At 53.5% G+C, this 27,652-nt stretch overlaps 1 protein-coding gene across 15 annotated transcripts; it reads left to right on the top strand.

Moving 5' to 3' along the window:
• Positions 1-1,699: 1,699 nt before the first annotated feature.
• Catsperg (cation channel sperm associated auxiliary subunit gamma) lies at positions 1,700-27,652 on the top strand. 15 transcript variants are annotated; one of them, XR_009585393.1, is made up of 30 exons: positions 1,700-1,990; positions 5,436-5,719; positions 5,803-5,889; positions 9,439-9,583; positions 9,684-9,810; positions 9,956-10,028; positions 11,297-11,452; positions 12,390-12,561; positions 13,524-13,661; positions 14,779-14,838; positions 14,944-15,063; positions 16,006-16,056; positions 16,153-16,279; positions 16,527-16,601; positions 17,323-17,434; positions 17,689-17,847; positions 17,939-18,048; positions 18,780-18,993; positions 20,413-20,475; positions 20,559-20,757; positions 20,858-20,976; positions 21,166-21,246; positions 21,333-21,389; positions 24,538-24,694; positions 24,873-24,936; positions 25,020-25,115; positions 25,356-25,445; positions 25,574-25,619; positions 26,873-26,965; positions 27,077-27,175. XR_009585393.1 is itself a non-coding variant. In XM_060366585.1 (30 exons), the coding sequence occupies exons 1-30, from the start codon at positions 1,870-1,872 to the stop codon at positions 27,521-27,523; spliced, it is 3,711 nt and encodes a 1,236-aa protein (XP_060222568.1). In that variant the 5' UTR covers positions 1,709-1,869; the 3' UTR covers positions 27,524-27,652. The 15 variants fall into 15 exon arrangements, 10 of the variants coding, with proteins under 10 accessions (XP_060222571.1, XP_060222568.1, XP_060222569.1 ...); XM_060366585.1 differs by lacking the exon at positions 25,574-25,619 and adding an exon at positions 27,263-27,652 and having other exon boundaries at positions 1,709-1,990; positions 27,077-27,176; XM_060366586.1 differs by lacking the exon at positions 25,574-25,619 and adding an exon at positions 27,263-27,652 and having other exon boundaries at positions 1,710-1,990; positions 5,803-5,856; positions 27,077-27,176.

Raw genomic sequence — 27,652 nt, 5'->3', positions numbered from 1 at the left:
ATGAGTTGGTGTTGTTGTCAGTCGTGGCCAGGTGTTGGTACTGTGATCGGAGTTCCATTAGCTGGACAGTCCCCAGTCTCTGCCTGATGTAGGTCATTAGCTGGTTCAGCAAACATGGCCCAACAGTAAGCAGTAATATTATGACTGGGAGAGGGCCTAAGAGAGTGGATAGCAAAGTGTCCACGATGGAGACGCGCTGAACCAAGACTCAAACCACCCTGACTTGGCCTCTCTCTCCTTACGCCTCTGTTCTAAACCTTCCCTGACTGCCACTCTCTTATCACACCCAACTTATTGACATAGAAGCAACATTCTTCCTTGAGCACTGCACATAGCCCTCCTTGCTGCAGAAACATCAAGTCAAGTCCGCTCCTATTTTGGAGGACAACCTCGGCCAAGGATTCAACGCTCTGTTCGAGGTATGCAATTGAGTCCTCCAGTCTTTGGCTGTCTAAATCTATAGATTGCCTCAGCTGTCCGTAACACTTATCCTGGAGGGCCAAGGAAGTAACACCTGTTCCTGCTCCTGCTGCTCCCAGCAATACTGCTAGAGTGATAGCTGTAGCTGTTATGGGTTCCCTCTTATTTCGTACGTTATGCTGGTACGGTCGATCAAGGCTGTGAGGAACTCTTCATTGTTTTGGTAAATTAGTCGGGGAACCAGCTGCACCAGCACACAGTAAGAATCTGAGAGCAGCTTACTGTAGGTGCAGGGGGTCAAGCCAGAGGACAAGCCCACCAAGCATTATTGGGAGGTACCAAATATTGATCCTTCCCACCCCTAGAGTTAAGGTCTGGTTGCAGTGGCTTTGATGAGTGTCTGGGACTGTCCCCACGCAAGTCCCTCTTCCTGAACTACCTGGAGAGTAAGTCTGGCCTGTGGGGGTGGTTGCCATCTGCAACTGGTCATATCCATGGCAAGGGTATAGTTATTGGTGACTGCCACAGCCTCATCAAACGAGGGCCGTGAGTTAACACAACCAACAGGACTTAGTGAGGCCTGGTCGAGTCCCACTTAGGGCTACGTAAGTGTTAAGCATTAATTCCCAGAGAGGGTCAGACTGGGGTTCCTGGGAAGGCCTCATAATTTGGTTAATTTTGGGGCCAGGAGCAACTGGAGGTTTGGGGATCCTTGTTTTCTGGGGAGCCTTGGTAGTAATCGGACTTAAGGGGTCAGGGCCAATAGTCCTTGCTGCAATATCAGAAAGGAGGAAGCTGAGGTGTATTATTCCCCCATGCCTTCCTGTCTGCCGTTGTCCAAATTTTTCCCTGCAGCCACTTGGGATAGTTCTTTCCCTCTTTGGGGACGGAAAGCAATAGCTGATTACAGGGTTGGGTTATAGGGCGACGAGGCAAATCAATGTTAATTGCAGTTATCAATTGGGGTCCCTAGTGAACTGGATAAGTCCAGATGAAATCGGTTTCCAACTGGTAGAATATTCCTCAAAACCCCATTTTGCCCAATATATGTCGGCGTGTGCCACCACGCCAGATCCTTTGGCAGTCTTTTTTTTTTTTTTTTTTTTTTTTCCAGACAGGGTTTGTCGGTGTGGCCTTGGCTGTCCTGGAATCGCTTTTTGGAGCAGGCTGGCCTGGGCAGTGCTGGGATCACAGGCGTGAGTCACCGCGGCCGGCTGAGGGCGGCTACTTAACCAGGCTCCTTCCCACAATGCCCTCCCCGCGTCACACTGGCTCCTTCCCACGGTGGTCCTGGAGAAGCTTCTCCCTCACACACGGGGACAGAACACCCACCGCGGACCCCGCGGCGGCCCTCGGCTCCCCGCGTGTCCCGGCGGCCGCCCACCAGGAAGCCATGCGGCGCCGGGCCCCGCCCTCGGGCCCTGGGTGCTGTTGGGAACGCGCGTTACCATGGAGACACGCGCCCTCGTAGGCGCGCCTCGCGGAAGCCGGGCGGCCATTTTAAGAGCTGGCAAGAGGGGTGGAACAGGCGCTGCCAAGCAACGGTTGACCCGGTTTGACCAAGTGACTGGTACGGCGGGGCGGGGAGAAGAGGGCGGTGCCATACTAGGGGGATGAGGGGGGCGGGAGGGGGCTGAGGAGGGGAGGGGAGGGGAGGGAGGGAGGGCAGGGCAAGGCGAGGCTGGGAAGAAAGAGCGCGCCAAAGGCCGGGCAAAGAAAGGGCGGGGCGAGGACCAGGGCGCGGTTAAGACCTGAAGGCCGCCGATGCGGGAGGGCGAGGGGCGGGAAGAGGCGGGGCGTAGAGTAGCTTGCCGTTCGGGACATGGAAGGGAGAGATGAGAAGAGGTGGACGGAGAAGGTGTCGGTGGGGACCCTGAGGATCGCAAAGTCAGCGTGGGTGTGGGACTGCGGGAGCCCCTGCAGCCAGAGGGCAAACTTTGACAAGGAGGTACCCCCAGATTACGAGCGAAGTCGAGGCGAAGACAGATTCTGGGACAAGGGGAGAGTTATTTACGAGAAGGGGCACGGCCCAGAGACAGCCAGGTGGGGAGGCCAGGACGGTTTCTGGGACAAGGAGAGAGTTGTTTACGAGGTAGGGCATAGCCAGGAGAGAGCCAGATGGGAAGACAGGTTTGGTAGAGAGAGGAGGCACCTGAGTGAGGAGCGACCACCCGGAGGGGACAGATTCTGGAACAAGGAGAGAGTTTTTTACGAGACGGGGCGCGGCCCAGAGAGAGTCAGATGGGAAGACAGGTTTGGAAGAGAGAGGAGGGACCTGAGTGAGGAGCGACCACCCGGAGGAGGCAGGTTCTGGGACAAGGAGAGACCGCAAGGAGTAGAGAGGCCCCACGACCAGAGGAGGCTTCCCAAGGAGAAGGCTGGCACAGTGGTGCAAGCGAATGCCCGGGAGAAACCACCAGGGCAGGAGAAGGGCCCTCAAGAGAAAGGGCTGGCCGAGGAGCAGGCGCAGGGGAGCCAGCAGGGGAGCCAGGTTGCCGAGAACCCTAGGAGAGCCGGAAACCAGGACCAGGGGCGTGTCCAGGAGACAAACCGGAGCAAGGATCTGATCTATGACAAGAATCCAGGCCCAAGCCAGGACAAGGGGCGTGTCCAGGAGACAACCGGGATCAATGATCCGATCTACGACAAGAATCCAGGCCCGAGTCAGGACCAGGATCGTGGCCCGGAGAGAAAGGAGAGCAAGGATCCGATGAACGGCAAGACCCGCGGCCCAAGCCAGGACCAGGATCGTGGCCCGGAGAGAAAGGAGAGCAAGGATCCAATCCACAGAAAGCATCAAATCCCGAGCCAAGACTTGGGGCATAGAAAGGGGAGCAAGGATCGGGTCTACAGCAAGACTCGGGGTCTGAACCAGAACCAGAACCAGGGTCGTGGCCCGGAGAGAGAAGGGAGCGAGAGTCCGGTCTCTCGAAAGACTCCGAGCCAGAGCCAGGACCAGGGCCGTGGCCCGGAGAGAAAAGGGAGCGAGAGTCCGGTCTCTCGAAAGACTCCGAGCCAGAGCCAGGACCAGGGCCGTGGCCCGGAGAGAAAAGGGAGCAAGAGTCCGGTCTCTCGAAAGACTCCGGGCCAGAGCCAGGACCAGGGCCATGGCCCGGAGAGAAAAGGAAGCGGGAGTCCACTCTCTCGAAAGACTCCGGGCCAGAGCCAGGACCAGGGCCGTGGCCCAGAGAGAAAACGGAGCGAAGGTCCGGTCTCTCGAAAGACCCCTGGCCAGAGCCAGGACCAGGGCCTGGAGAGAAAAGGGAGCGAGAGTCCGCTCTCTCGAAAAACTCGGGGCCAGAACCAGGGCCGTGGCCCAGAGAGAAAAGGGAGCGAGAGTCCACTCTCTCGAAAGACCCCTGGCCAGAGCCAGAACCAGGGCCGGGGGAGTAGTGGCCCGGAGAGAAAAGGGAGCGAGAGTCCGCTCTCTCGAAAGACTCGGGGCCAGAACCAGGGCCGTGGCCCAGAGAGAAAAGGGAGCGAGAGTCCACTCTCTCGAAAGACCCCTGGCCAGAGCCAGAGCCAGAACCAGGGCCGGGGGAGTAGTGGCCCGGAGAGAAAAGGGAGCGCGAGTCCGCTCTCTCAAAAGACTCGGGGCCAGAACCAGGGCCGTGGCCCAGAGAGAAAAGGGAGCGAGAGTCCACTCTCTCGAAAGATCCCTGGCCAGAGCCAGAACCAGGGCCGGGGGAGTAGTGGCCCAGAGAGAAAAGGGAGCGAGAGTCCGCTCTCTCGAAAGACTCGGGGCCAGAACCAGGGCCGTGGCCTGGAGAGCAAAGGGAGCGAGAGTCCGCTCTCTCGAAAGACCCCTGGCCAGAGCCAGAACCAGGGCCGGGGGAGTAGTGGCCCGGAGAGAAAAGGGAGCGAGAGTCCGCTCTCTCGAAAGACTCCTGGCCAGAGCCAGGACCAGGAGAGCGTCCCAGAGAGAAAACGGAGCGAAGGTCCTATCTCTCGAAAGACTCGGGGCCAGAGCCAGGACCAGGAGAGCGTCCCGGAAAGAAAGAGCAGCGAGGCTCCCATCTCCAAAAAGGCTCGGCGCCTGAGCCAGAGCCAGGACCGAGGGAGCGTCCCGGAGAGAAAGAGGAGCGAGGGTCCCATCTCCAGAAAGGCTCGGCGCCTGAGCCAGAGCCAGGACCGGGGGAGCGGCCCGGAGAGAAAGAGCAGTGAGGGTCCCATCTGCAGAAAGGCTCGGCGCCTGAGCCAGAGCCAGGAGCGGGAGAGTGGCCCGGAGAGAAAGAGCAGCGAGGGTCCCATCTCCAGAAAGGCTCCGCACCTGAGCCAGAGCAAAGGGCGTGGCCAGGAGAGAAAGAGGAGTGAGGACAGTCCGGACCCAGAGCGTGGCCTGGAGAGAAAGGGGAGCAAGAGTCGGAGCTCCAGAAAGACTCAGGGCAGGGGTCGTAGCGCGGAGGGAGGTGCGGGCGAGGAGCCACACAAGGACAAGAATAAGGCTAGAAGCCGGCTGTTGAGCAGGGCCAGGGCGAAGAGAAAGGGTCGTGGCGAGGAGCCCTGTGAGGACGGCGACTGTGAGGGCCGAGCTAAGTCGGCAGAGCGGCGCAGGGGTGCAGAGAACAGGAAGGGCTTGCGCAAGGCAAGACACAAGAGGAGAGAGCTGATAAAGCGTAGGTTCCGAGCCAGATCAGAGAAGAGGAAGGCTAGGGCAAGGAGAGAGAGAATGAACAGGAAGCGGGGTGAAAAGAGCCGCAGGGATAAAGACGGGGCAGAGAGTAAGATCGCGGACAGGACTAGGAGTATTAGTAGGGGAGCAGCCGAGAGTAAGAGCAGGGTCCGGCTCGAGAGTAAGGGCAGAGTCCGGGTCGAGAATAAGGGCAAGGTCCGGCTCGAGAGTAAGGCTAAGGTCCGGCTCGAGTTTAAGGGCAGAGTTGAAGGCAGGAGTGGGATGGGGCTTGGAAGCCTAACCAAAGGTGGAGCCGGCAAGAGGAACGAGATCCTAGAGGTTTCCTAGAGATCAGCTCCGGCTCGCAGACTTGCAAATGGGTACTGACCCCCAGGTTCTCCAGGTTCTAGCTACATGGTGCGCTGGCCAGCCATGCTCCCTGTCAGCCCTGTGTTGCCGAGAAAATCACAGCTATGGGCATTCTGGGCCCTGCTGCTGGTGGCCTGGCTGTCGCTGACGCCGTGGGCGGTGGACCACCACCACCGCTGCAGCTGGCTGGTGGTCCTGAACAAGTTCGAGAGGGTGGGCTCGCACTTCTCCCAGGACCGCTTCCTGGACCAGGAGCCCATGGACACGGTGGCCAAGGTGTTTGAGAAGTTGTCGGACTCGCCAGTCGACACCCAGGAGGTGAGGAGCCTTGGGGCAGGGAAGAGCAAGGGGCCCTGAGTCAGGACACCTCATGATCGGTGTTTGCCCACCTTTCCTTACAGAGATACTTGGGCTTTCCTTACTACCTGCAGATCAACTTCTCCTGTACGGGACAGGTGAGAATTTACACTGTGAAGAGGATGATTTCTGTAAGTCTCCAATTTCCCATCATCTTCAGTAATGTTTTTCAGTACACTTAGTCTCCGCCAACACTTAAGGCCTTAAGGATTTGGTCTCCATTAGGTACAGGAACACAACAGGCACAACCGTAACACAATCTTAAAATTGAGATGTGGTTCGCTTTTTTGTATTGTTTAGGGGCCTGGGGACAGAACCCAGGGATGTGGGCATGCTAACCCTGAGCCACGCCCTCAGCCCCAGCTACCATTCTAGAGTGTATAGTTCCATACACTTTAGTGTATTTACAGAGTTAGACAACTGTCTCAGCTACTTTCCCTATTGCCATGACAAGGCAACTTTTACAACAAAACAAAACAAAAACATGTGGAGTCCATGGCCATCGTGGCCGGGAGCGTGGTGGCGGCAGGCATGGCGCTGGAGCAGAGGCTGAGGGCTCTCATCTCCACCTACAAGCCAGAGGGAGCTAACTGGGAATGGTGGGACTTTCGAAACTTCAAGGTCAGCCCAGACCTCTAAGAAGGTCATATCAAAATTTTCTCAAATAGACCCAGAATTAGGGATCAACCCTGTGAACCTATGGAAGCCACTCTCATTGAAACAAATCAACCATCGTCTTTCTTCTGAACACTCCCTTTATCCCCCAGCAAAATTCCTGTGTCTATCGGCAGTCACTCTTTAAAAATACGTATTCACTTTCCTCTTAGTTGTGTATAGTATAGGAATGACTCTAACATGGACCACATTATGTAGTAATGTAAAATGCGTATTCACTTTCCTCTTAGTTGTGTATAGTATAGGAATGACTCTAACATGGACCACATTATGTAGTAATGTAAAATGCGTATTCACTTTCCTCTTAGTTGTGTATAGTATAGGAATGACTCTAACGTGGACCACATTATGTAGTAATGTATATACGGGGCTGCATGCACTTGCTTTAGCTCTGTGCAGAGGCCAGGAGAGGGTGCTGGATCCCTGGAGCTGGCGTTACAGGCCACTGTGGCCTGACATAGTGCTGGGAACCATACTTTGGTCTTTTGGAAGAACAGCACCCTTTTTTTTTTGAGACAGGATTTCTCTGTGTAGCCTTGGCTCTCCTGGTTTGTTCTACTAGATGTGCATGCATGTGGACCAGGCTGGCCTTGGACTCTGAGATCTGCCCGCCTCCGCCTCCTGAGCGCTGGGCCCAAAGGCGTGCGCCACCACTGCCCAGCTGCAGTGCACACAGTCAACCACTGCGCATCTCTCCAGCCCCGCCCTCTCTGTCATGATATAGGACAGTGTTACATAACCCGGGCTGGCCTTGAATCACAGCAGTTCTTTTGCCTTTGCCTCCCAAGTAAGTGCTAGGATTATAGGTATGACCCACATGCTAATCTTCCTTTGCCCACCCCATTCCCCCCCCTTTTTTTTTGAGGCAGGGTCTTTCTTCAGAGATTTCTCTGCCTCAGCCAGGAACAAAGGTGGCATGTGCCATCTTGGCTGTCTTTGCTCATTTTATTTTATTAAAAAAAAAAACAAAAAACTTTTTAGCTGGGCGTGGTGGCTCACGTCTTTAATCCCAGCACTCCAGGAGGCAGAGGCAGGCAGATTGTTAGTTCGAGGCCAGCCTGGGCTACACAGAGAAACCCTGTCTTGAAAAACCAAACAATAATTTTTTTTAATGTGCATTGGGTGTTTTGGCTGCATGTATGTCTGTGTGATGTGCCAAGTCCCCTGGAATTGGAGTCAAAGACAACTGTGAGCTGCCGTGTGGATGCTGGGAATTGAACCGGGTCCTTTAGAAGAGCAGCCATGCTCTTAATCTCTGAGAGCCATCTCTGCAGCTTCCCCTTGTTCGCTTTAAAATGAAGGGCTTTCTTTCCCTATTAATTGTGGATTTGTGATGATTATATAATTTTGAATTATGTTTGTTTATCATGCACATGATTTGAAAATGTTGTGCCCTATCCTGTGGGTTCTTTCTTTGGATGCAGGGTCTTGCTCTGTAGACCAGGCTGGAATCAGACTCACAGAGATCCCCCTGCCTCTGCCTGCCAGGTGCTGGGATTACAGGTGTGCGCTCCCCCCACCCAGCTCTTTTGTTAGTGTTTTTGAAACAAGGTCTCATGAAGCCCAGGCTGGCTGACTTGACGTGTGGCAGGGGACAACCTCAAACTTCCAGTCGTCCTGCCTACTGCCATCTCCACGGGGATGGTCTGGGACTCCAGGCGTGTGCCACCACGCTTGGTTTTCCTAGGTGGTGAGAGCAGAGCCCTGGGCCTCAGGCACACCAGGGAGGCATGCTAACAGAGCTGCTTTCCAGCCCCAATATGTTTGTGTTTTAAAAGATACCAGCAAGAAAATGAAAATAGGTCCAGGGAGGTCGCTCACTGGCTAAGAGCAGCAGAGTTGGATTCCCAGCATTCATTTGGTGGTTCACAACCATCCGTGACCACGGTTCTAGGGAGTTCACCAGGAATGCACAGGTTACACATACATGTACACAGATAAAACTTGTTTGCACATCAAGTAAAATAAACCTAAAGGAAGAAAACGGTGATGCATGTCTCTAATTACAGCAGGAAGGAGGCTAGCCTGGGCTACGTAGGAAGAATCTTTTCTCAAAACACTAACAAAAAGTTTTAAGTTTATTGGAGATAAACTTGTGATACAATGCCATAGAAGTATTAATGAATTTACTTTTAGAAAGAGAAGTTGATTAATGTACTACAGAGGAGCAGTGGGCTGGGTAGTCACACAAGTACCATTTGCTTATAATTATGTTGGTTTGAAGTAGGGTCTTATGTGTCCCAGGCTGTGTCCTTGAACTCACAATCCTCTTGCCTCCTTCTCCCAAGTACTGGGATTATAGGTATGTACAACCAAGCCCAGCTTTGTTACTGTGTATTTGAGATACTGACTTACTATGGAGCCCTGGTTGACCTGGAACCCACTAATTAGATCAGGCTGTCCTCAAACTTGTATCGCTCCTCCTTCTATTATATGAATGCTGGGATTACAGATATGAGTTGCCGCGCTCAGCTCAGCAGTTCTTGTGTTTTAACATTTTGTTTATTTGTTGTGCGGGTGTTTTGCCTGTGCGTGTTCTGTACGCCATATGCATGCCTGGTGCTTTGAGGAGAGAATATAAACCCAGGAGACAGATAAACAGTCCTGGTTCGCTTAGGACTGGCTGTGTAGACCAGGCTGGCCTCTAACCTGTGGTGGTCCTGCTTCAGTCTCCAGAGGGGTGAAAAGTAAATGTTCCTACAACCGGCCTCTCAATTTTAATCGTTTGTTTGTGTGTTTGAGACAGCCTTACTTTTTAGCCCAGGCTGACTTCAAACTCCCTATGTGTCCTTCTGCCCAGAAGGACTAGAGGCTGTCTCAACCTCCGGAGTGCTGAAAACAAGTGTGTGCCATCCTAGCAGGCTGAACAGCCGTGCTAGGATGAACACCTTGCCCTCCCATGGTGGAGAGCCTGCTGTCTCAGCCCAGCTCAGGGGGCGGGACGTTAGTACAGGGCTCTCCACACAGATGGGCCCTGAAACCAAGGTGTGCCCTCTCACCCTCAGAACAGCGAGGAGCTGGCTCGAAAGGGCCACCTGATGGGGATGAGGCCTGTGGTCCTGATCAGCTACAGGTACCCAGTCAATTTCTACCGGTGGAAGATCGAGAACCTGCAGGTGCAGATGGAGGCTGCTCCGCTGCGCAGCACAGGTGGGCCAGATGGCTGCGGTGGGCGGGCGGGGGGGTCCAGGCAGGCCCTGAGGCCTGCATGGGCTGGCCCCTGACACCTGCTCGATCCGCCCAACCACAGAGCACTGCGCAGCAGAGGCTATGTGCGTCCTGAACTGGTACACACCCATGCCCATCAAGAATGGCAGTGTGGTCATGAGCGTGGACATCAGCAGCAATGGCATAGGGCCCTTCATTCCCCGGAAAAGGTGCTGTTTCAGGGCACACTCAGAGGAATGCCAACCCCCAGAATCCCAAAAGAGGCAGGGGCAGCAAAAGGGAGGAGCTGGGGAAGGTGGCTGTGAGCTGTGAGGACCCCTTGAGACGGCGTTCCTCATAGGCACCTGCTTGCAGGTTCTATATGAACATGAATGGCTTCTTGAAAAGAGATGCAAACGAGAAAGTGATCTACACCATCGGATACGAGGTGAGGGCTGCCAGCCGGGGTACTGCGTGAGTTGGACACATTGCCTCTGTGCCCTCTGGACCAACACGGATCTCACTGCGAAACACTTAATTGAGCTCAGGCCCCAGATGACACTTTCCCAAATGTGCCATTCAGTTCCTCTTTCAGAGTTACTCTAGAGAGGAAGGGATGCTCTCTCTCTCTCTCACACACACAGACACACAGACACAGACACACACACACACACACACAGACACACCCTCCCCAGTGTTAGGGACTTGAGAGCCCCAAGCTTTCCAGATAAGCAATCACAGGGTGATCGTCCACCTCATTGTCTCATTGGATTTTATGTGTTTTTTTTTTTTTAATATTATTGTGTGTGTGTTTATACCATGGTATACAAATGGGGATCAGAGGACAACTTTTCGGAGCCTGTTCTCTTTCTACCGTGTGGAATTGCCTGGGATTGAATGCAAAGACGTTGGACTGCCAGGACGTCTCACCAGCCTGTAGAGCATCCTGTGGTGTTTTGAAGCAGGGTCTCAATGTAGCCGACTAGTGGTCCCCAGGCAAGCTTTGAGAAGCTGTGGCCTTGGGCTCCCAGGTGCTGCAACCAGGGATGTGTGGCACCAGTCCTGACCCACTCATTTTAACTTTTCTAGTACGTTATCTATTTTGCGGTGGGGGACACGTGGCACACACGGAAGTCAGAAGACAGCTTTCAGGAATGGATTCTCTCTGTTGTTAAACTCAGGACTGATGTGGGGGCAAGCATCTTTTACCCACTGAGCTATCTCATACCATGCGGACTCACTTCAAAGATGAGAACGATGAGGCTCCAAGGGAGGGCATTGTTTCCAACCTCCTCTCAAAGAGTTCCCAGAGAAGGAAACTTGAAACCATTCCTCATGAATCCTACACCCATATTCCAGTGTGTGTGGGCAATGTTGGGGATTGAACTCAGGTCCTTGTGCTTACCTGACCAGCAACTCTCCTGCTGAGCTAAATCCCTAGCCCTCCCATGGGGATGTAGCTCAGAGTACCAGCTAGGGGGACGAAAGAAGGAAGAGGAAGAGAGAGGCAGCTGGTGCAAAGCCCCTGGGGTGAACTGAAAAGGGAGGAGGAGGCCTGGGATGGGCCCAGGTTAGAAGGAAGGCAGAGCAGAGGGGGAGGCTGGGGAGCGGCAGCAAATGGCAGAGGCTTTGCAGTCAGGAGAACTTTGCCTTGGGGCAGAGATGGAGGTGGAAGTGGGTAGATGAGGGCTGAATGCATTTTTGCTCCCCTGACAGAGCATTGTTATGAAGAGTAATAACTTTAAGAAATCGAAATCAAGGCCCCTGTGGTACACGATAAACCACGCCCCCGTGCTCATCCTGGGAGGCATTGAAGGGGAAAAGGCCCTTCTGATTACAGACACTAATTTCCAGGATGCCTCTCTCGTGGAGGTGAGTAGTGCCAGCCAGGCGCAGACACTGAATGGGGTCTGGGGCTACAGAACGGGACCCCAAAGATATGCCAGTCTCCAGCAACAGGGTATGAAGAAAAAAGACACTGCCAGGAAACAGAAGTTTCAAATCTTCTTTTTAAAAGATGTGTTTTGGGGGGCTGGAAAGAGGGCTCAGAGGACTCAGGTTCAGTTCTCAGTACTCACGTGGTAGCTCATAGCTGTCTGTAACTCCAGTGCCTAAGGATCAGAAGTCCTTGTGGCTACCCTAGGCACCAGGCACACATGTGGAATACAGTCTTACATACATGCAGGCAGACCACCTATACACATAAAAATGAGAGAGGAGGGAGAGACAGAGAGGCAGGAATAGTAGCACACACTTTTGATCCCAGCACTCAAAAGGCAGAGGCAGGCAGATCTTTTGCGTTTGAGACCAGCTTGGTCTACATAAAAAGTTAAAGGCTGACCAAGGCAGCATAACCACAACAACACCCTTTAAAAAAATGCACACATGGGGGACTGGAAAAGTGGCTCCACAGTTCAAGAGCACTGGCGGATGCCCACAGAGGCCAGAAAAGGGCACTAGATTCCCCAAAACATGAGTTACAGAGGGTTGTGAGCCCCCAAGTATGTTCTGAGAATCAAACCTGAGTCCACTGGAAGAGCAGCCAGTGCTCTTAACCACTGAGCCATCGTTCTAGAGTCAACATGGAATATCTTCTCTCCGTGTGAGCAGAACTCTGACATGGGCACAGGGATTATTGGACACATTGTACACTGTTTAATTCCCGGTTGTGCCCAAACTGGCCACACTGCGGGGGTGGGGTGGGGTGGTGGCGGTGTATCTAAGCAGTTAGAACGGTAGCTACAGCTAAGGCAGGATGTGGAAGCTGAGGCCTCAGTCACTTGCTCACCTGTTCTCTGCTCCCCTGCAGCTGAGCATTGACAGTTGCTGGGTTGGCTCCTACTACTGCCCCATGCTTAGCTTCTCAGCCACCATCTTTGACGCCATTTCCACGGAGAGCACGCTCTTCATTCGGCAGAACCAGCTCGTCTACTATTTCACAGGCCGCTACTCCACCCTCTTCGACACCAGCCACAGCAGCAGTGAGAAGGCTGGGTTAGGGGTGGGAGGGGTGGAGGAGGTGTGGGTATCAGGGAAGCCAAACCAAGAAGGATGGTGACCAGAAAGGAAGAAGTCCAGGCATTGTCACCTGGTGTACGCCTGTCATCCCCATGCTTGGGAGACAGAGGTGGGCTGACCAGGAGCTTATGGTCGTCCTCAGCCACAGAGCAAGTTTGAGGTGAATCTGGGCTACACAAGACCCCAGAGATGGAGGAGCCACACGCATGGGTGGGGGTGCCACAGACCTCTGTAATCCTAGCATTTGAGAATATCTAGTTCAGGGCAATCCTGGGCTGCATATTAGGTTCCAGACAGCCTGGGAAACTGAGAAGTGCCTCAACCCACTCCCTCGTGGCGGGGGTTGGGGGAGGTGGGCATGCTTGCCTTTTGGTTTACCCAACCACGAAGCCTGTGAGCTTGAGACATTGGTGGGCCCAGATTCTCCTTAACTCTTGGCCTCCTTGCTGCGCTTGGTGACTCCTGCCCTCAGCCAGACCCAGAGAAGCCGCACACCTTTTAGCTAACGGCTGCCAGCTGGAAGGGTGTCTCATTGGCCTAACTCTGTCCTACACTCAGTTCAGAACCAGGGGAGTAAAAGGGTTGAACCCATCCGGACCTCACAGACAGCCCCAATTTATTTGGTGGCATATACCTGACATCCCAGCATTTGGGGATGCAACAGCAGGAAGCTGGCCAGGTTGAGGCCAGCCTGGGCTACAGTGTAAGACCCTGTGTCATAAAACCAAAACCAGTCATAACAAACTAGAACTCAAGGGTCGAGGGCTGGGAGTGTGTCACAAGAGTGGCACATGTTGCTCTGGAGGCTCCGCAGTCCCACACTGACGTGTGCTCCGTGCACTGGAAGACCAGAAGGACGGGGAGGGCGGGGGTCCAGGCACCAGTCTGGCCCCATGGTTCTGATTCCTCGTGCTTTGCCCCCCAGGCAGGTGGGTGCGTGTCCTTCCTACCGAGTGCATCAAGAAACTGTGCCCAGTGTTTGTCAATGGCAATGGCTCGGAGTACGTGCTGGCCCTCAACACTGGCATCCACGAGGGTTACATTCACATTGGGACCATCACGGGTAAACCCCAGGAGACGGTCCTCTCCGCTTTCTCCCCTCAGGCTCCTATTCTGTGCCATATGTCCTCAGGAGAGGTGGCAGGCTCAGGGTCGTTCTGTGTGTATGGAAATGGGTTTGCTGGCTGCCAAGCCTGAGGACTGGAATTCAACCCCTGGACCCGTACATGATGGAAGAAAAGAACCAACTCCCACAGGTTGTCCCTTTGACCTCCTCATGTGGTCACAGCATGCAGGAAAAAGGGCCATCCTGGTTTGTGTTGGGAGTTCTAGGCTAGCTAGGACTACAGAGTGAGACCTTTTCTCAAAAAAAAAAAGTGAGAGGACTGGAGGGGTGGCTCGGCAAAGAGCACGGGCTGCTCCTCAGAGCACTCGCATGGCCGCGCCTAGTTGCTTTGTGGGGGATCTGGTACTCTCTTTGGCCTCCTCTAGCACTAGGCATTTTTTTTTTCTTTGCTTGTTTTGTTTTTTTAGCAAAGCAGTTGATAAGTCCCTGTGGCTGTGTCACATGGTGACTGAATATAACACAAACCCCAGAGCCTGCTCCATGGACCCCTGGATCTGTGGCTCTGCGTCAGCAACGTGGCTTCACTCATTCACTCTCCCATCTAGCAAACGGGGACATTGTCATGACCAGATGCCCATACCGTAGTGTTTCTTTGGGTTCACGTAAAGATTAAATAAATTCACTGGACAAAGGGATGCACGCATGTAGTCACAACACTTGGAAGGCTAAGGCAGAAGGATCGAAAGTTGGAAGCCATCTTGAACTAAAGACTGAAGGGGCCAGAGCTTGGCTCAGCGTTAAAGAACTGGTTGGGCTCTACCAGTGAGCACTGAGGCCAGGCGGGCGCCCCTCCCCCTGCTGCCTTATTGTTTTCTTTTGAGAGGGTTTGTCTGGGTGGCCCTGGCTGGCCTGGAACTCGCTCTGTAGACCCGGCTGGCAATTGGCTTCTATTGGTTACATCTCCAGACCTAAAAAGCAGAGATGAGTGCAGATCTAACCCCTAGAGTCCCTGGACTAAGAGGATTAAGGTGTGGGGTCCCTGAAGGGGTGATGGGGGGTGGGACAGTCTGCAGGTGCTGATGGACCTATGCATGGGACCTGACTCGATCCACAGATGGTCTCGTGTCCTTCCAGATGGTGCCCACTGGCTGGTCAGTCTGTGATATGTTATCAGGTACTCAGTTTTCGGTGGGATCTGGGCTAGGTGGGTGGGAGGCCCCCAAGAAAGGGTGTGAGAGGCTATAAGCCCTGGACTGCTCTGGGTCCTGCCCTCTAACAGGTACAAACTGCACCATTGACTGGGCCACGTACATTGCCGATGAGAAGAACTTGCTGCTGCTGCTGGAGATCCTGAATGAGAACTTGGATAAGGTCTTCTACCTGCTCAGCTTTAATCTAGGTAATCAGGTTTCCTGGAGTCAGGAGGGGGTGTGCAGCAGGCGGGAAAGCGGACCATATGCCCACCCCAAACCTGCCATTTTCAGATAAGATGTAGAGTGGAGCTGGGCATGGTGGCCAGTGGAGTCCCAGCACTCAGGAGGCAGAGGCAGGCAGATCTCTGTGAGTTTGAGGCCAGCCTGGTCTACAAATTGAGGCCAGGAAAGCCAAGGCTACACAGAGAAACCCTGTCTTGAAAATCCAAAACCAAACTAAAAAAAAAGTAGAGGGGGCTGAGGAGGCCTGGAAGAGAGCTAAAAGGAGACTGCAGAGAGGGCCTGAAGCTGGCTCTGGAAGGCCCTGTGGTCCACAGAGAGGTTCGGCTTTATGTTCCTTTTGAGATAAAAACTGTCTCAAAAATAACAATGAGGAAGAATGCCTAACTGGACTCCGAGTGTGTGTACACACACAAATGACATTCTGGGCCACCAAGATGGCTTCGTGGGGAAAGGTACTCGCCACCAAAGCCTGACCTAAGTTCAGTTCTGAGGGTCCACCTGGTAGAAGGAGAGAACTGACTCCCAAAAGTTGGCCTGTGTTGCTGTGGACTGTGCATTTGTATGCACACACGCACACACACGGACAGTAATATAAATCAAGGAAGGGATTCAATCCTAAATGGAAAGCCAGTAGAATCCTTATGCTAGATGGGAATTTGTTTTTATTTTTGTTTGTTTGAAACAAGATTTCCTAATGTAGCCCTAGCTGCCTTAGGATCCCCAAAGTGGATCAATCAGTCCTCAAAGACCCGCATGGCCCTGCCTCCTGAGTGCTGGGATTAGAGTGCCACCATGCCCTGTCGCCAACATAATACCGGTTGGAAAGCTGTAGCTTTGCCCTGGTTTAGAGAGAGCTCAGGGTTTCGAGAGAGCTGTTCAGGCTCAGGTGCCGTTTCCCCCCCTAGACACGGAGGCGCTGGATATCCTCTACATCCTGCCACAGTATGTTCCACAAGGTAGGACCAAAGGGCGGGAGTGGCTCCCAGGGCAGGCAAGGCCAGGAACAGTCAGCTGACCTCCCTGCTGGACTCTTTCCTCCCCACGGTGGTCAGCTAGTGGCGACTTCTTGGTGCTCCTTGGGACGGAGACCTACACCAACACTCTTATGATCCCTGAGGGCTTGTTCTTCAACACATTCAACAATATACTGTACATCTGGGGAAACTTCATCCTGCAAAGGTAGGTCACCGGCCTCCCCAGGGACTCAGACACACGCACGCACATGCACACACACAATTGTTTTTGAGACTGGTCTCACCTATGTTGCCCTGGCTGTCCTGGAATCACTCTGTAGACCAGGCTGGCCTTGAACTCAGGGTTCCGCTGGCCTCTGCCTCCCCAGTGCTGAGATTAAAGGTCTATGCCATAATTCCCCAGTAAAGCTTTATTTTATTTAGTTATGTGTATGTATATCTGTGTGGTGTAGGTGTCTCCTAAGGCCAGAAGAGGGTACTAGAAACCCTGGAGCCGGAGTTCTATGGTGCTGGCTGGGAATCTATCTGTAAGAACAGCAAAATGATCTTAACCCCTAAGCAATCTTCCCGGCCTTCAACAGCTCTGTGTGTGTCTGTGTGTCTGTGTCTGTGTGTTTGCTCGTGACTACAATGGAACTTAAGGTCTATGCTAGGAAAGTACTTCACTGGTCAGCCATGACCTCCGCCCCTCACTACTGGACTCTAGGCAAACAAGCCATCACTGATGAATCACCTCACTCCAGCTCTCGGAGCCTTTTTGTAAAATGAGACTTTTTGGACTGGACACATGTGAGCAATAGAAAGTGTTTTCTGGGGACACTTTAGAACTTCTCCTACCCATCTGCCCTCTTTTTTGAACTTTTAAAAGAAAGGAATCAAATTTAAAACCCATTCATGCACATATCAGAGCCCAGCCTCAGGCATGGCTGGGTCCAGGCATCACAGGGTCTTCCGTTAGGACTCCATTTCTAGGCAAGATAGTGCTTTTAGTGTGGTAGGACAGAGGGGTGAGTCCTGGGGTCCCCCCCCAAAAAAAATCAGGAGTTGGGGAGGTAAAGGCTCAAGACCACAGGGATGCCCCAGTGCATGATGGAAGCTGAAGCGGGGGCTGCAGGGTCCCGTCGCCATTGTTTGCAATGGCAGCAAACAGTTTGTGAGTCGTATGCTGGATTAGGCTGGCAGTGGGAGAGGCGGGTGTCTGGAACCCTGGGCGCTGCATGCTCAGAGCCCCCTCTCTCTGCCCCGCAGCTATAATAGGGTGCACTTCATCTATCTGGCGGACTTCCCCAAGGAGTACACCATCAAATACATGGTCAACTCTTACCACGGAGAGATGGTGTTTGTCACAGATAAAGAGGAGGTGAGCTACCCTGTTCTTCTCCCCAAGCCCCCCTTGTTTGCCCCCAAACCCTCCTGCACTGTCAGGGCAAACACCCTTAAGGGACCCCAAGATAAGGTCAGTAGGAGCTCTATCTGTAACAGGGTCCTGGAAGAGGAGAGGGTAGGGGATTTCCAAAGACTGTGTATCTTTGGAAGGACACAGCACAGTGGGAGAGTAAGGGAGGGTTAAGGTGGTCCCCACAGCCCCATACATGATGACTTCTGGATCCACAGATCTGGTACTTTCTGGAGGGTGGCTATGATGTGTACCGTCTGGTCCCATCCAGTGGCTGGAACACTTATGTTTTCCTGCACAAGATGGAACACTCTTCCCTCTTTGGGGACCGAGAGTATTTGGTCAGCGTCTTCTATGAGGATGGGCAGCTCTACCAGGTGCCGGGAGGGCTTGGTAGGGTGGGGGTGGGGAGCAGGTGGGGAGCTACAGGGAGGTTCCACCAGCTTACCTGCCTGCTTCTGGCCCCAGCTGATCTATCTTACCAAGGCTGGCCGTAGTCGTTTGGTCAAGAGGCCTTTGCAAGTGGCAAAGTTGCTGCTGTATCAAAATCGCAGACCCCAGACATTTGAGATGCAAGGGTGAGAAGATGGGCCCATGAGGCAGCCTCAGACTCCCAGTTGAGGGGTGGGGCCTAGAGTCACCGAAAGGATAGCCTGGTGATGGGAATGGATGGACTCAGCATGGACCAAAGCCCAGAGGAACAGGGAGGTGGAGCTGGAGGGCTTCTGGGGCCTCAGGGAGAAGGGGAGCTATGGGCCTGAGGGTAAGGAGGAATTAGTGAGAAGGAAGTAGGAGGGTGTTCACACATTGGAGCCTTCTTGTAAAGACCTAAGGAGAAAAGGATATTAGGGGTTCAGGAATTGACAGACTCCAGAAATGGTCCCCATTTGCTGTCACAGCACTTGTGAGGTTAAGGCAGAAGAGTTTGGAATTCAATGCCAGTTTGGGCTACAAAGTGAGACTGGGGTGGGGGGGCTCTTTTGTACACCTGCAGAGGGTGCAACCAGGACAGCAGCTTGGCGGTGGGGGCAGGGTTAATGCAAGCGACCTCTCTGGGGTGGAGGAAGAAAGCATCAAGCAGAGAGCAAGGGAACTGATGGTGGAGAGGAGTGGGCTCTGGCCTGAGGGACAGCCAACAGCGTGTCCTGAGCTGCTGAGCATGAGGACACTCAGCCGAGTTTGGGATGGGCCAGGTTAAATCTGGGGAAGCAGAATTCAGAGGTGGGAAATAGAGGCTAGGGCCACTCCTGACAACCAGGGGAATCAGCATCTTCTCTCCCCTTGCATGCCGTGGCCTGCTGCTGCCTAGGAAGTACAAGAAGCTGTCCTTCACCAACCTCTGCCCTTTCAAGGTGATGCGTCTCCGTGACCTACCTGAAAAACAGCACTTTGCACGCCAGGAGCTCTACCATGCTCCACCACCTCTGGTCTCTCAGACGTTGGGCTTCCACAACAACAAGACACTCGCTGTCTACCAAGGCCTTGTCTATTACCTGCTATGGCTGCATTCCAAGTATGACAAGGTGGGCACCTGGAGGCACCGAAGACGGGGACTGTCCGACAGGGCTGAACTTGAGGGGCTAGTGTAACCAGAACAGAGCCTGGAGTTCAGAGGTGTGGGGAGGGGGAGGGGGCAGGAGGCATAGCAGGTCTGAGCCTGACTTCATCCAGGTTCTTAGGGGTGAGGCCATTGGATTAAAAACCAGGAAGCCAGGTTTAGGTTACACATGCTGGCCCATGCCTGTAATCTCAACACTTGGGGGTGGAGGCAGGAAGATCAGGAGTTCAGGACTAGCCTGAACTAGCTACATGAGACCCTGCCCTTACCAAAAAGAAAAAAGGACCTGGTGTGATGGTGCATGCCTTTATCCCAGAGGCAGAGGCAGGAAGGCAGAAGGGCAGAGGGACAGAGGGACAGCGAGGGGCAGAGGGGGGCAGTAGAAAGGGGGGTAGAGAGGGGCAGAGAGGCAGAGGGAGGTAGAGAGGGCCAGAGGGGGCAGAGAGGGGCAGAGGGGCAGAGAGGGGGGTGGAGAGGGGCAGAGAGGGGGGTGGAGAGGGGCAGAGTGGCAGAGAGGGGGTCAGAGAGGAGGGCAGAGAGGGGCAGAGAAGGGGGGTAGAAGAGTGCCAGAGAGGCAGAGAGGGGCAGAGAGGTGGGTAGAGAGGGGCAGAGAGGGGGGGTAGAGAGGGATAGAGAGGGGCAGAGGGGGTAGAGAGGGGCAGAGAGGGGGGTAGAGAGGGGCAGAGTGGCAGAGAGGGGGTCAGAGAGGAGGGCAGAGAGGGGCAGAGAAGGGGGATAGAGAGTGCCAGAGGGGCAGAGAGGGCTAGAGAGAGGTAGAGAGCAGAGAGAGGCAGAGAGGTGGGTAGAGAGGGGCAGAGAGGGGGGTAGAGAGAGGGATAGAGAGGGGCAGAGAGGCAGAGGGGGTAGAGAGGGGCAGAGGCAGACAGAACTCTTGCATGTGAGACCAGCTTAGTCTACATAGTGAGTTCTAGGACAGCCAGCCAGGGCTACATAGAGAGGTCCTGTTTTGAAACAAAACAACAAAAGCAAATGAACAAAAAGCAAAGCAAGGGGCTGAGGAGATGACAGAGTCGTAAGTACTTGCTGCACAAAGCATGAGGACCCAAGTTGGAATAATAGCCCCATGGAAAAAGCTGGGTGTGAGGGCCGGGCCTGGAATCTCAGCTCTGGGAAGGCAGAGACAGGCTGACTGGTGGATTCATCAGCTAGTCTAGTGGGGTCAGGCTTCAGTGAGAAGGCCCTGAATGGCCTCTGTGGAAACACAAGCAAGGTCCTCCTCTGGCCTCCATGACAGGCACCCGAAGCCCTGTCTTGGGGTGGGCTGGGCGATTATCCCCTACTTTGGGCTCTGAGCTGAACCCAATCCTAGAGCTGTCTGCCTTGTTCCTCCTCCCTGTCACCTCACTGACCGGTGGTCCCCCAGCCCTACGCAGACCCTGTGCACGATCCCACCTGGCGCTGGTGGCAGCACAAGAAACAGTACAAGGTAGGTGGACGGGTGGGAGTCGGTGGGGGCAGCACGTTGACGCGAGTGTCCTGCCCACTGGCTGACCTCCCTGGTGCATCCAGGATTACTACTTTTACCTGTCCAGCAACTGGCTGGCAGCGGAAGGCGTGTACATCGACATGAGCAGCTACCAAAAGCTCTACAACATCTCGAACGACCACGGCTTGCCCGAAATTGTCTTCCTGGACAAGGGCACCTCGTTTAGCTTCACTGTCTTCCTGTCGTCACAAGAGGACACCTTAATGTCCGCAGCCACCCTCGGTCTGTGGGCAGGGCCTGCTTGGCAGCTGAGGGGCGGGGCCTGGACCCTCTGGGGGTCGGGGAGCAGACATCACGCCCCTCCCTCCTTCTCCCCCGGCAGGCACTACCTTCCAGGTGGAGAAGAAGCTGGCAGTGGCCGTGGTTGTGGCAGATCCTGATTGCCTTAAGGCAACTGTGAAACAGGAGGTCCTTCTTAATCGCAAAGCAGTGCTCTATAAGGTGAGGAAGCCAGGGAGGAGGTATGGGGCCTTGGCTGCTGCCCCTCTGGTCCTCTACACAGGCAGTGGAAAGCCACAGATCTTATTAGCCCCTCTGAATCCCAGTTGATCAGGCCTTTGAATGTCCCTGGATCCTAGGACAGAGTTGGACATTTCTTTTATTTCTGTCTCTCCTTCCTCTCTAACTCAGATTAAAATTGAGGACAGAAAGGTCTGCTATGATCAGGGCCTCAGTGGACACAACCTCAAGAAGACTTCCATGATGATCAAAGTATGGTCCAGGCTTGGGGAGGGGGATGATGGAGGGGTAAGACAGTGGCTCCTTGGATCCCCAGCATCTCCTACTCCTACCCACAGGTGTTGGGCTCTGCTGGAAAATGTTTCCAGACCACATTCCTTGGGACAAGCATGCAAGTACTGGAGCTTGGGTGCTGGGTCTGGTACAGGGAGTAGAGGGAGGGGGTCGAGTCCCCGCCGGGCTGCTTTCTGTTGCTGGCCTGGGAACACTGCACATGCATTCATATTTTAATTGACGTGTATTGGTGTTTTGCCTGAGTGTGACTGACTGTTCACTGCCTGTGTGCCTGGTGCCTGCAGAAGCCAGGAGAGGAGAGGCCGTCTGATCCCCTAGAACTAAAGTGACAAATGATCATGAGCTGCCATGTGGGTGCTGTGGGTCAAACCCAGGTCTTCTGCAGTTGCAGCCACACACTGTTTTTTGGTTGCTTGCTTGCTTTTTAATTTCCAGTGCTAGAGGCTAGACTTGGGCCTTTGAGGGAGCTGAGCAAGCACTCTACCACTAAGATGCCAGCCCAGCCCTCACAGATTGTTTTCGGTTTTCTGGCTCAGATGTTCTGTGCTTTTTCCTTTGGCTCCGAGGTTCTTCTCTTGCTTACACAGGTGCTCTCAGCCACGCACACAGTTAGCCACTGAGGCCTGCAGCGATGGCTATGGTCGACCCAGGGAGACCATAGATATGGAGGACCCAGAGTCCTCATTCTCCGTCAGTCCCCTGTCTGTCAGCAGACTCACCCTTGGGCTCCTCCTCCTCGCTTTGGAATGACTCAGGAAGAGGAAGAAGTTGTAATAGGCACAGACTCCTTAGATGACATGTGTCAGGCTAAAGTCACCAGGAACAAGCTCGGATGAGTCAGGATGAGTCAGGGTGTGTGTGTGTGTTCCAGAAAGATACGGGAGGAGACTAGTTGAGTTTAGGGGAGAAAATAGGTCTGGTCTTTGTTTTTTTCCTCTCTTTCTGTGACAGGGTGTCATTCTGCTGTACAGGCTAACTTCAAACTTGTAGTGATCCTCCTGACTCAGCCTCCTTAGCTGGATTCCTTCTCTGTTAGAGATGGAATGATGAGCCCTGTGCCAGGCTTCTGGATTTATTTTGAAGGCTAAGCACATGGTGGCAGCATGCCTGTATCCCACCTCTGAGGAGGCCCAGCCAACTCTTAACACCCCGCTGTGAGTTCTAGGCCAGCGCTCTACATGGTCAAGCTACATTCACAGCCTAGGGCCAGAACTGTTCCGCTGCACACCTGGGAGAGAGACAGTCCAGCAGTTCTCTGTAGGCTAAGTCTCAGATGCTCATCTGCCTCCCGTTGAGCACTGACGGATGGGTATGGTGGCTGGCGCAGGCCTGGCGTGGAAGATGCTTACTCTGCATCCTCCAAGAGAGACTCCTGCTTCTGAAGGCGATGGCGTGGGCGTCCACACCCACGGTGCTCATCCTGGACTCGGCTTTGCTTGGGTGTCACAAGAGAGTCCCCTGTTGAATTATAGTCCAAACTCAGACCTACCAGCTGTGAGCAAGAGCTGGTGCTGTGCAAGTGTGGGCACCAGCACCTTTGCTGTCTCTTGCGAGTAGCAGTGAATCCTCCCTGTTTCCGCCCCAGTTCTATCCCTACCACTGTGTGGTTCTGTAGAATGAATAAGTAACTTGGCCTTTCTGTGCCTAGTTTTTGTTTTTGAGACAGGGCCTCAAATAGCCCAGGCTTGCTACGAGCTTGCTATGTAGCTAAGGATGACCTTGAATTGAAGTGCTGAGATTACAGGTGTGAACTGCCATGTCATGCCTCCCTGATCCCTCACAGGGTCTTAGTCTGTAACCCAGGCTAGCCTGAACTCAACTACACAGCCCAGACTGGCCTAAACTTACAACTCTCTTCCTGCAATGGCTCCCCACCACAGCTGGCTGTTTCTCGTTTTTGTCATCTGTTTTTGGCCTCAGATCCCAGATCCCCCTGCCTTGTCCTCCTGAGTGCTGGGATAACAGGTATGTGCCATCACATATAGCTTCCATGTCTACAGTGGGGGATATTGCCTAGAATGATGCTACATGCTTTTAATTTCAGTGTTCTGAAGGCAGAGACAGGCAGATGTAGCTTTGTGATCCAAGGCCAGCTTGGTCTACACAGTGAGTTCCAGGACTACATAAAGAGATCTTGTCTCAAGCAAACGAAACATAATAACAAAATGGGGCATACTGATGGTCTGTCTGTACCACGCATGGCTCACATGGCTCAAACAGGCTTAATTAAGAGAATGTGGGGAGCTGGAGAGATGGCTTAGTGGTTAAGAGCACTGGCTGCTATTCCAGAGGACCCAGGTTCAATTCATAGCACTCACATGGCAGCTCACAATTGTCTGTAACTCCAGTTCCAAGGGATCTGACACCCTCTCACAGGCAGTCAAAACACCAATGTACATAAAATAAAAATAAATAAATTATTAAAAAAAAAAAAAAGAGAATGTGTTAAACCAGGCACACACCTTTAATCCTAGCACTCAGGAGGCAGAGGCAGGAGGATCTCTACGAGTTCAAGGCCAGTTTGGTCTACAGAACTAGTGCCAGGACAGCCAAAGCTACCCAGAGAATCCCTGCCTCAAAAAACAAAACAAAACAAAAAAGGAGAAAGAAAACATGTTAAGCTCTTAGAACATTACCCAATGCCTTGTACATTTATCAGAAATACTGTTAAGGGGTGTTGGGGGACATGCAGCTATAACTCTTGGGGGGAGGTGCAGGTAGATGGTAGGGAGTTCAAGGACAGCCTGGGCAACAGAAGAGTCTATCTCAAAAACCAAGGAAACTGGGCCTGGGGATGCAACACCTTTAACCCATCCAGCTCTTGGGAGGCAGAGACAGAATTTTTGTGAGTTCGAGGGCAGCTTGGTCTGTGACTGCCTCCAGCAACAACAAAGAACCTGAAGCCGAGGGAGCAGGGAAGTGTGACTGGATCTGGAAGGAGTTAAGGGGAATTTGTGGAGTGAATATGATCCAAACATACCAAATGCAATTCTAGAAGTTGACAGAATGTTTGTGGAAAACAACAAACAAGGGCTGGGAGAGGTTGCAAGGGAAGTGCTTGCTTAGCGCTGGAAGAAGGCCCTGATGCCAGCCTTAGCACTGGGAAGAAAAAGCAGGCAGAGACTGGTGTGGCCACCAGCCGACCTGGTGAGGGGCTGGCGGCCCAGGGTCTGTGCTAGAGGGAGGGTTCTTTCTGCTCCTTCAAGGCCATGTGGCCATCCACCAGCAGGAGGTCTTTTTTCTACCCAGGGTAACCTGATGGTGCCAGTGTTAATCGGCTGTCCCCCTGGCAAGCGCCTGGCCTTCGATGTCACCTACACGATTCTGCACTCCCGGGAGATAAACAAACACTATTTTGACTGTGTGAAGTCGAACCCGGAGATGCCCTGCTTTCTCTTCCGTGACTGTGTGTTTGATCCCTTCTCCCAGATGCACGGTCCTCCTGTCCTGGCCTTCCTCCAGCCTTCCCTTTGCCACGGCCCCACCACCTTCTGCTGTAACCCCGAGTCCCGCCCCCACTCTTCTTCTTACTCCTCTCTGGACGAAGCTAATTTCCTCTTCCCCTGCTCTCCCTCCCAACCCAGTGTTCCAGCCCTTCTTCTTAGTCCAAGACATGGTGACGGGAGACTCTGGCAGTTTCCTGGGCAGGTGAGGACAGGCTGGCTGGTAGCTGCAGGCACTTGACAAGTTCAAGCCCCTAAGGGGGCCACGTTTACCTTTGCATTCTGCAGCTACCTGCTGAAGGTGGTGGGCGGTGGCCACACACTTGACACCATCAGAGACTACACGGAAGAAGAAATCTTCCGTTATAACAGCCCGCTGGACAAGTAATCCCTCTTGGGGCCCTGTCCACAGTTGGCAGGTCTGGTCTGTGGGTCTCCTCTCCCACTTCCGGTTAAGCAGGGGACGATTTCTGCGAGCCTCAAACACTCAGTGCCTTAGACTCCCCCCACAGTCAGGCATAGATCCCACAGTCCTGGCCTGCCCACCAGGGACCCCCGCCCAAAGTGCTTACAGCCATATTGCACTCAGCCAGCCTGACATTTTGTGTTTTTGGGCCTGCACAGCTCAGAAAGCCTCATCTGGAAAACCAAGGTCGAAAGGACCACCCGGGATAAGAAGTTCTACATCATGTCCTATCTGAGCCCTGGAATCGAGTAAGTGCAGCCCCCGAGGCCCTGCCCTGCAGGGCTGCGTGTTTGCCCGCACAGGGTCCCGGGGCTCGCAGGCCTTCAGTGCACTGTGTAGCTGAGGGTGACCTTGCTCTTCTGATTCCTCCATGTAGGTTTATGGGGTTCTGGGTTGCCAACCCCGGATTTGGTGCAGACCAGGCAAGCATTCTACCAACTGAGCTACATCCCCAGTACCCTACCCTGTTATCGTTTTGTTCTATGCAGCTTCTCACCATGTAGCCCTGCCTGGTCTCCAAATCATGCTTGTCCTACTCTGCCTTCTGATGTGGGGATTATAGAGAAGGTCTTTGTGTAAGCCCCTCCCCCCATTCCTCTGGCTCCTTGTTCTTGCCTCTGAGGCTTTGTGATAGTCATATTAACAGTACTGTGTTTCCAAAGGAGGGCTGTCCTTTGTGTAGAGAGGCTGTCCTGGAGTCCAGAATCTCTTCCTCGGCCTTCAAGCTTTGGCTCACATTCTCCTTCCTGCAGAAGAGCTTAGCCACACCCTTTCTTTCAAGTTGGGCAGTCTCTTCCTCTGGACTCCCACATGCCTTTCCCACCCTGAGCCTGTGCTTGCTCCTCCTCATCCTTCCTGACCTGCCTGCATATGTCCTTATGTTTTGTCCTTCCTGACTACTCTACACTGTCTGTGTCTCCTGGAGAGCCTGTCTCCATTATGGCACAATTCTCAAATAGACACGATAGAACATTTTTTTGGTGGTGGCAGCTGTGCACACCTTTGATCCCAGCATTGGGGAGACAGAGGCAGGTGGATCTTTGAGTTCAAGACCAGCCTTGTTTACACAGCAAGTTCCAGGACAGTCAAAGCTGCACAGGGAAAAACCCTGTCTTGGAAAAACAAAAACTTAAAGCATGGTCAGCATCCATTGACAGTTAAGTGGAGATGTTAATGAATAAAACTGTAGAGACGCTCACGAGTACGTAAGGGCTTGATTGAGAACCATCTCTGACTCAATGAGAGGAAAACCATGATACCACAGGCAGCAAATCGTGTTAGCCAGCTGCTCCTGCCACTGTGTTCAGTCCTGGTTTATTGACTGATGAGCAAGGGGGAAGAAGTGAGGAAAGATGTGAGTTTGTACCTAGCTTGTGTTCAGACTATACTTGTGTGGCACACAGTAGGTACTCAGTAACGTCTAGGTGAACTAGGAGGTGGAGGCAGGGAGGCAGCAGGCAGTGACTGAAGAGCCTGCCTTGGTGTACACACTAGGAGAAGGCTCAAAGTAGAGATGGAGGTGGGCCTCCGACCCTCCACGGAGGTGGGCGTGGCTCAGCAGCAGACTGCTTGCCTGGCTTGCCTGAGGCCCACAGGTCCCAGCGAGCAGGCAGCCTGGAAAGGCTGGTGTTTCCCTGGAGTGTGGGTGCTGCAGCTGCCTAAACTTGGCCCCCAGGTGGCTGTGTTTGGAGAACTCCCCATGCCATGATATCACCCCCGGAAACATCTTTGCACCTGAATTTTTCCTCAAGTTGTTGGTGAGCAATAGGTGAGCCAGGCAGAGAGCCTAGGTGTGTGTGGGGGGAGGGGGCATGGCGATTGTTCCTTGGGGTAATGCCCCGCTAATTTAACCCAATCCTGGACTCCGTTCCCTCACCAGAGGTGTAGACACTAGCACTTACTGTGACTACCAGCTCATCTTTATACTGCACATGCACGGGCTGCCTCTTAGCAGCAATCGGTCCCTCTTCATTGTCATTGTGAGTGGCGCCAGAGGCCTCCCTCCCGGGGGGGGGGCAGGGTCAGCCACCACTGTGTCCCTGTGACCACTGTACTGGGCTTGCAGGTGTCCATCAGCCTGCTCTCAGGCCTGGTGGTCTTCTACATCCTGTTCTGTATCCTGTGGCCTCACATAGTGAAGGCCTGGGCCTCATTACGCTGGAAGATTAACAACATCATGGCGTCAGAGTCCTACTACACGTACGCCACCTCCACTGCCGGCTTCAGTGTCCACTCTCACACAGTCTCAGAGGAGAGCGTCAAGGCTCCCTCCAAGGCAGGTTCCGCAGGGGGCATTGCTGAAGCCGAGAAAGCCCAGGAGGCCTGAGTCTCGAAGTCTGTATCCTTTCTCATGAGCCCTTCAGCCTCTTAGTGAAAATACAGCCTGCCACCTTCCCCAGATTTTCCGGTTTCATTCATACTCTAATAAAGCCTCATTTCAGAAAAAAGCCCCTCA

This window comes from Meriones unguiculatus, chromosome 14 (genome assembly GCF_030254825.1).
Source record: "Meriones unguiculatus strain TT.TT164.6M chromosome 14, Bangor_MerUng_6.1, whole genome shotgun sequence".
NCBI lineage: Eukaryota > Metazoa > Chordata > Mammalia > Rodentia > Muridae > Meriones > Meriones unguiculatus.
Note: the sequence above shows the minus strand (reverse complement) of the source record. Positions and strands in the feature narration are given on the sequence as shown.

What these genes read in the sequence shown, in the direction of transcription:
- Catsperg (XM_060366585.1), top strand. Translation starts at nt 1,870, where the DNA reads ATGGAGACACGCGCCCTCGTAGGCGCGCCTCGCGGAAGCCGGGCGGCC. An exon ending in TTGTCACAGATAAAGAGGAG is followed by an intron (nt 17,435 to 17,688) that starts GTGAGCTACCCT and finishes CTGGATCCACAG; the next exon opens with ATCTGGTACTTTCTGGAGGG. An exon ending in TATCTGAGCCCTGGAATCGA is followed by an intron (nt 25,446 to 26,872) that starts GTAAGTGCAGCC and finishes CTTGGCCCCCAG; the next exon opens with GTGGCTGTGTTTGGAGAACT.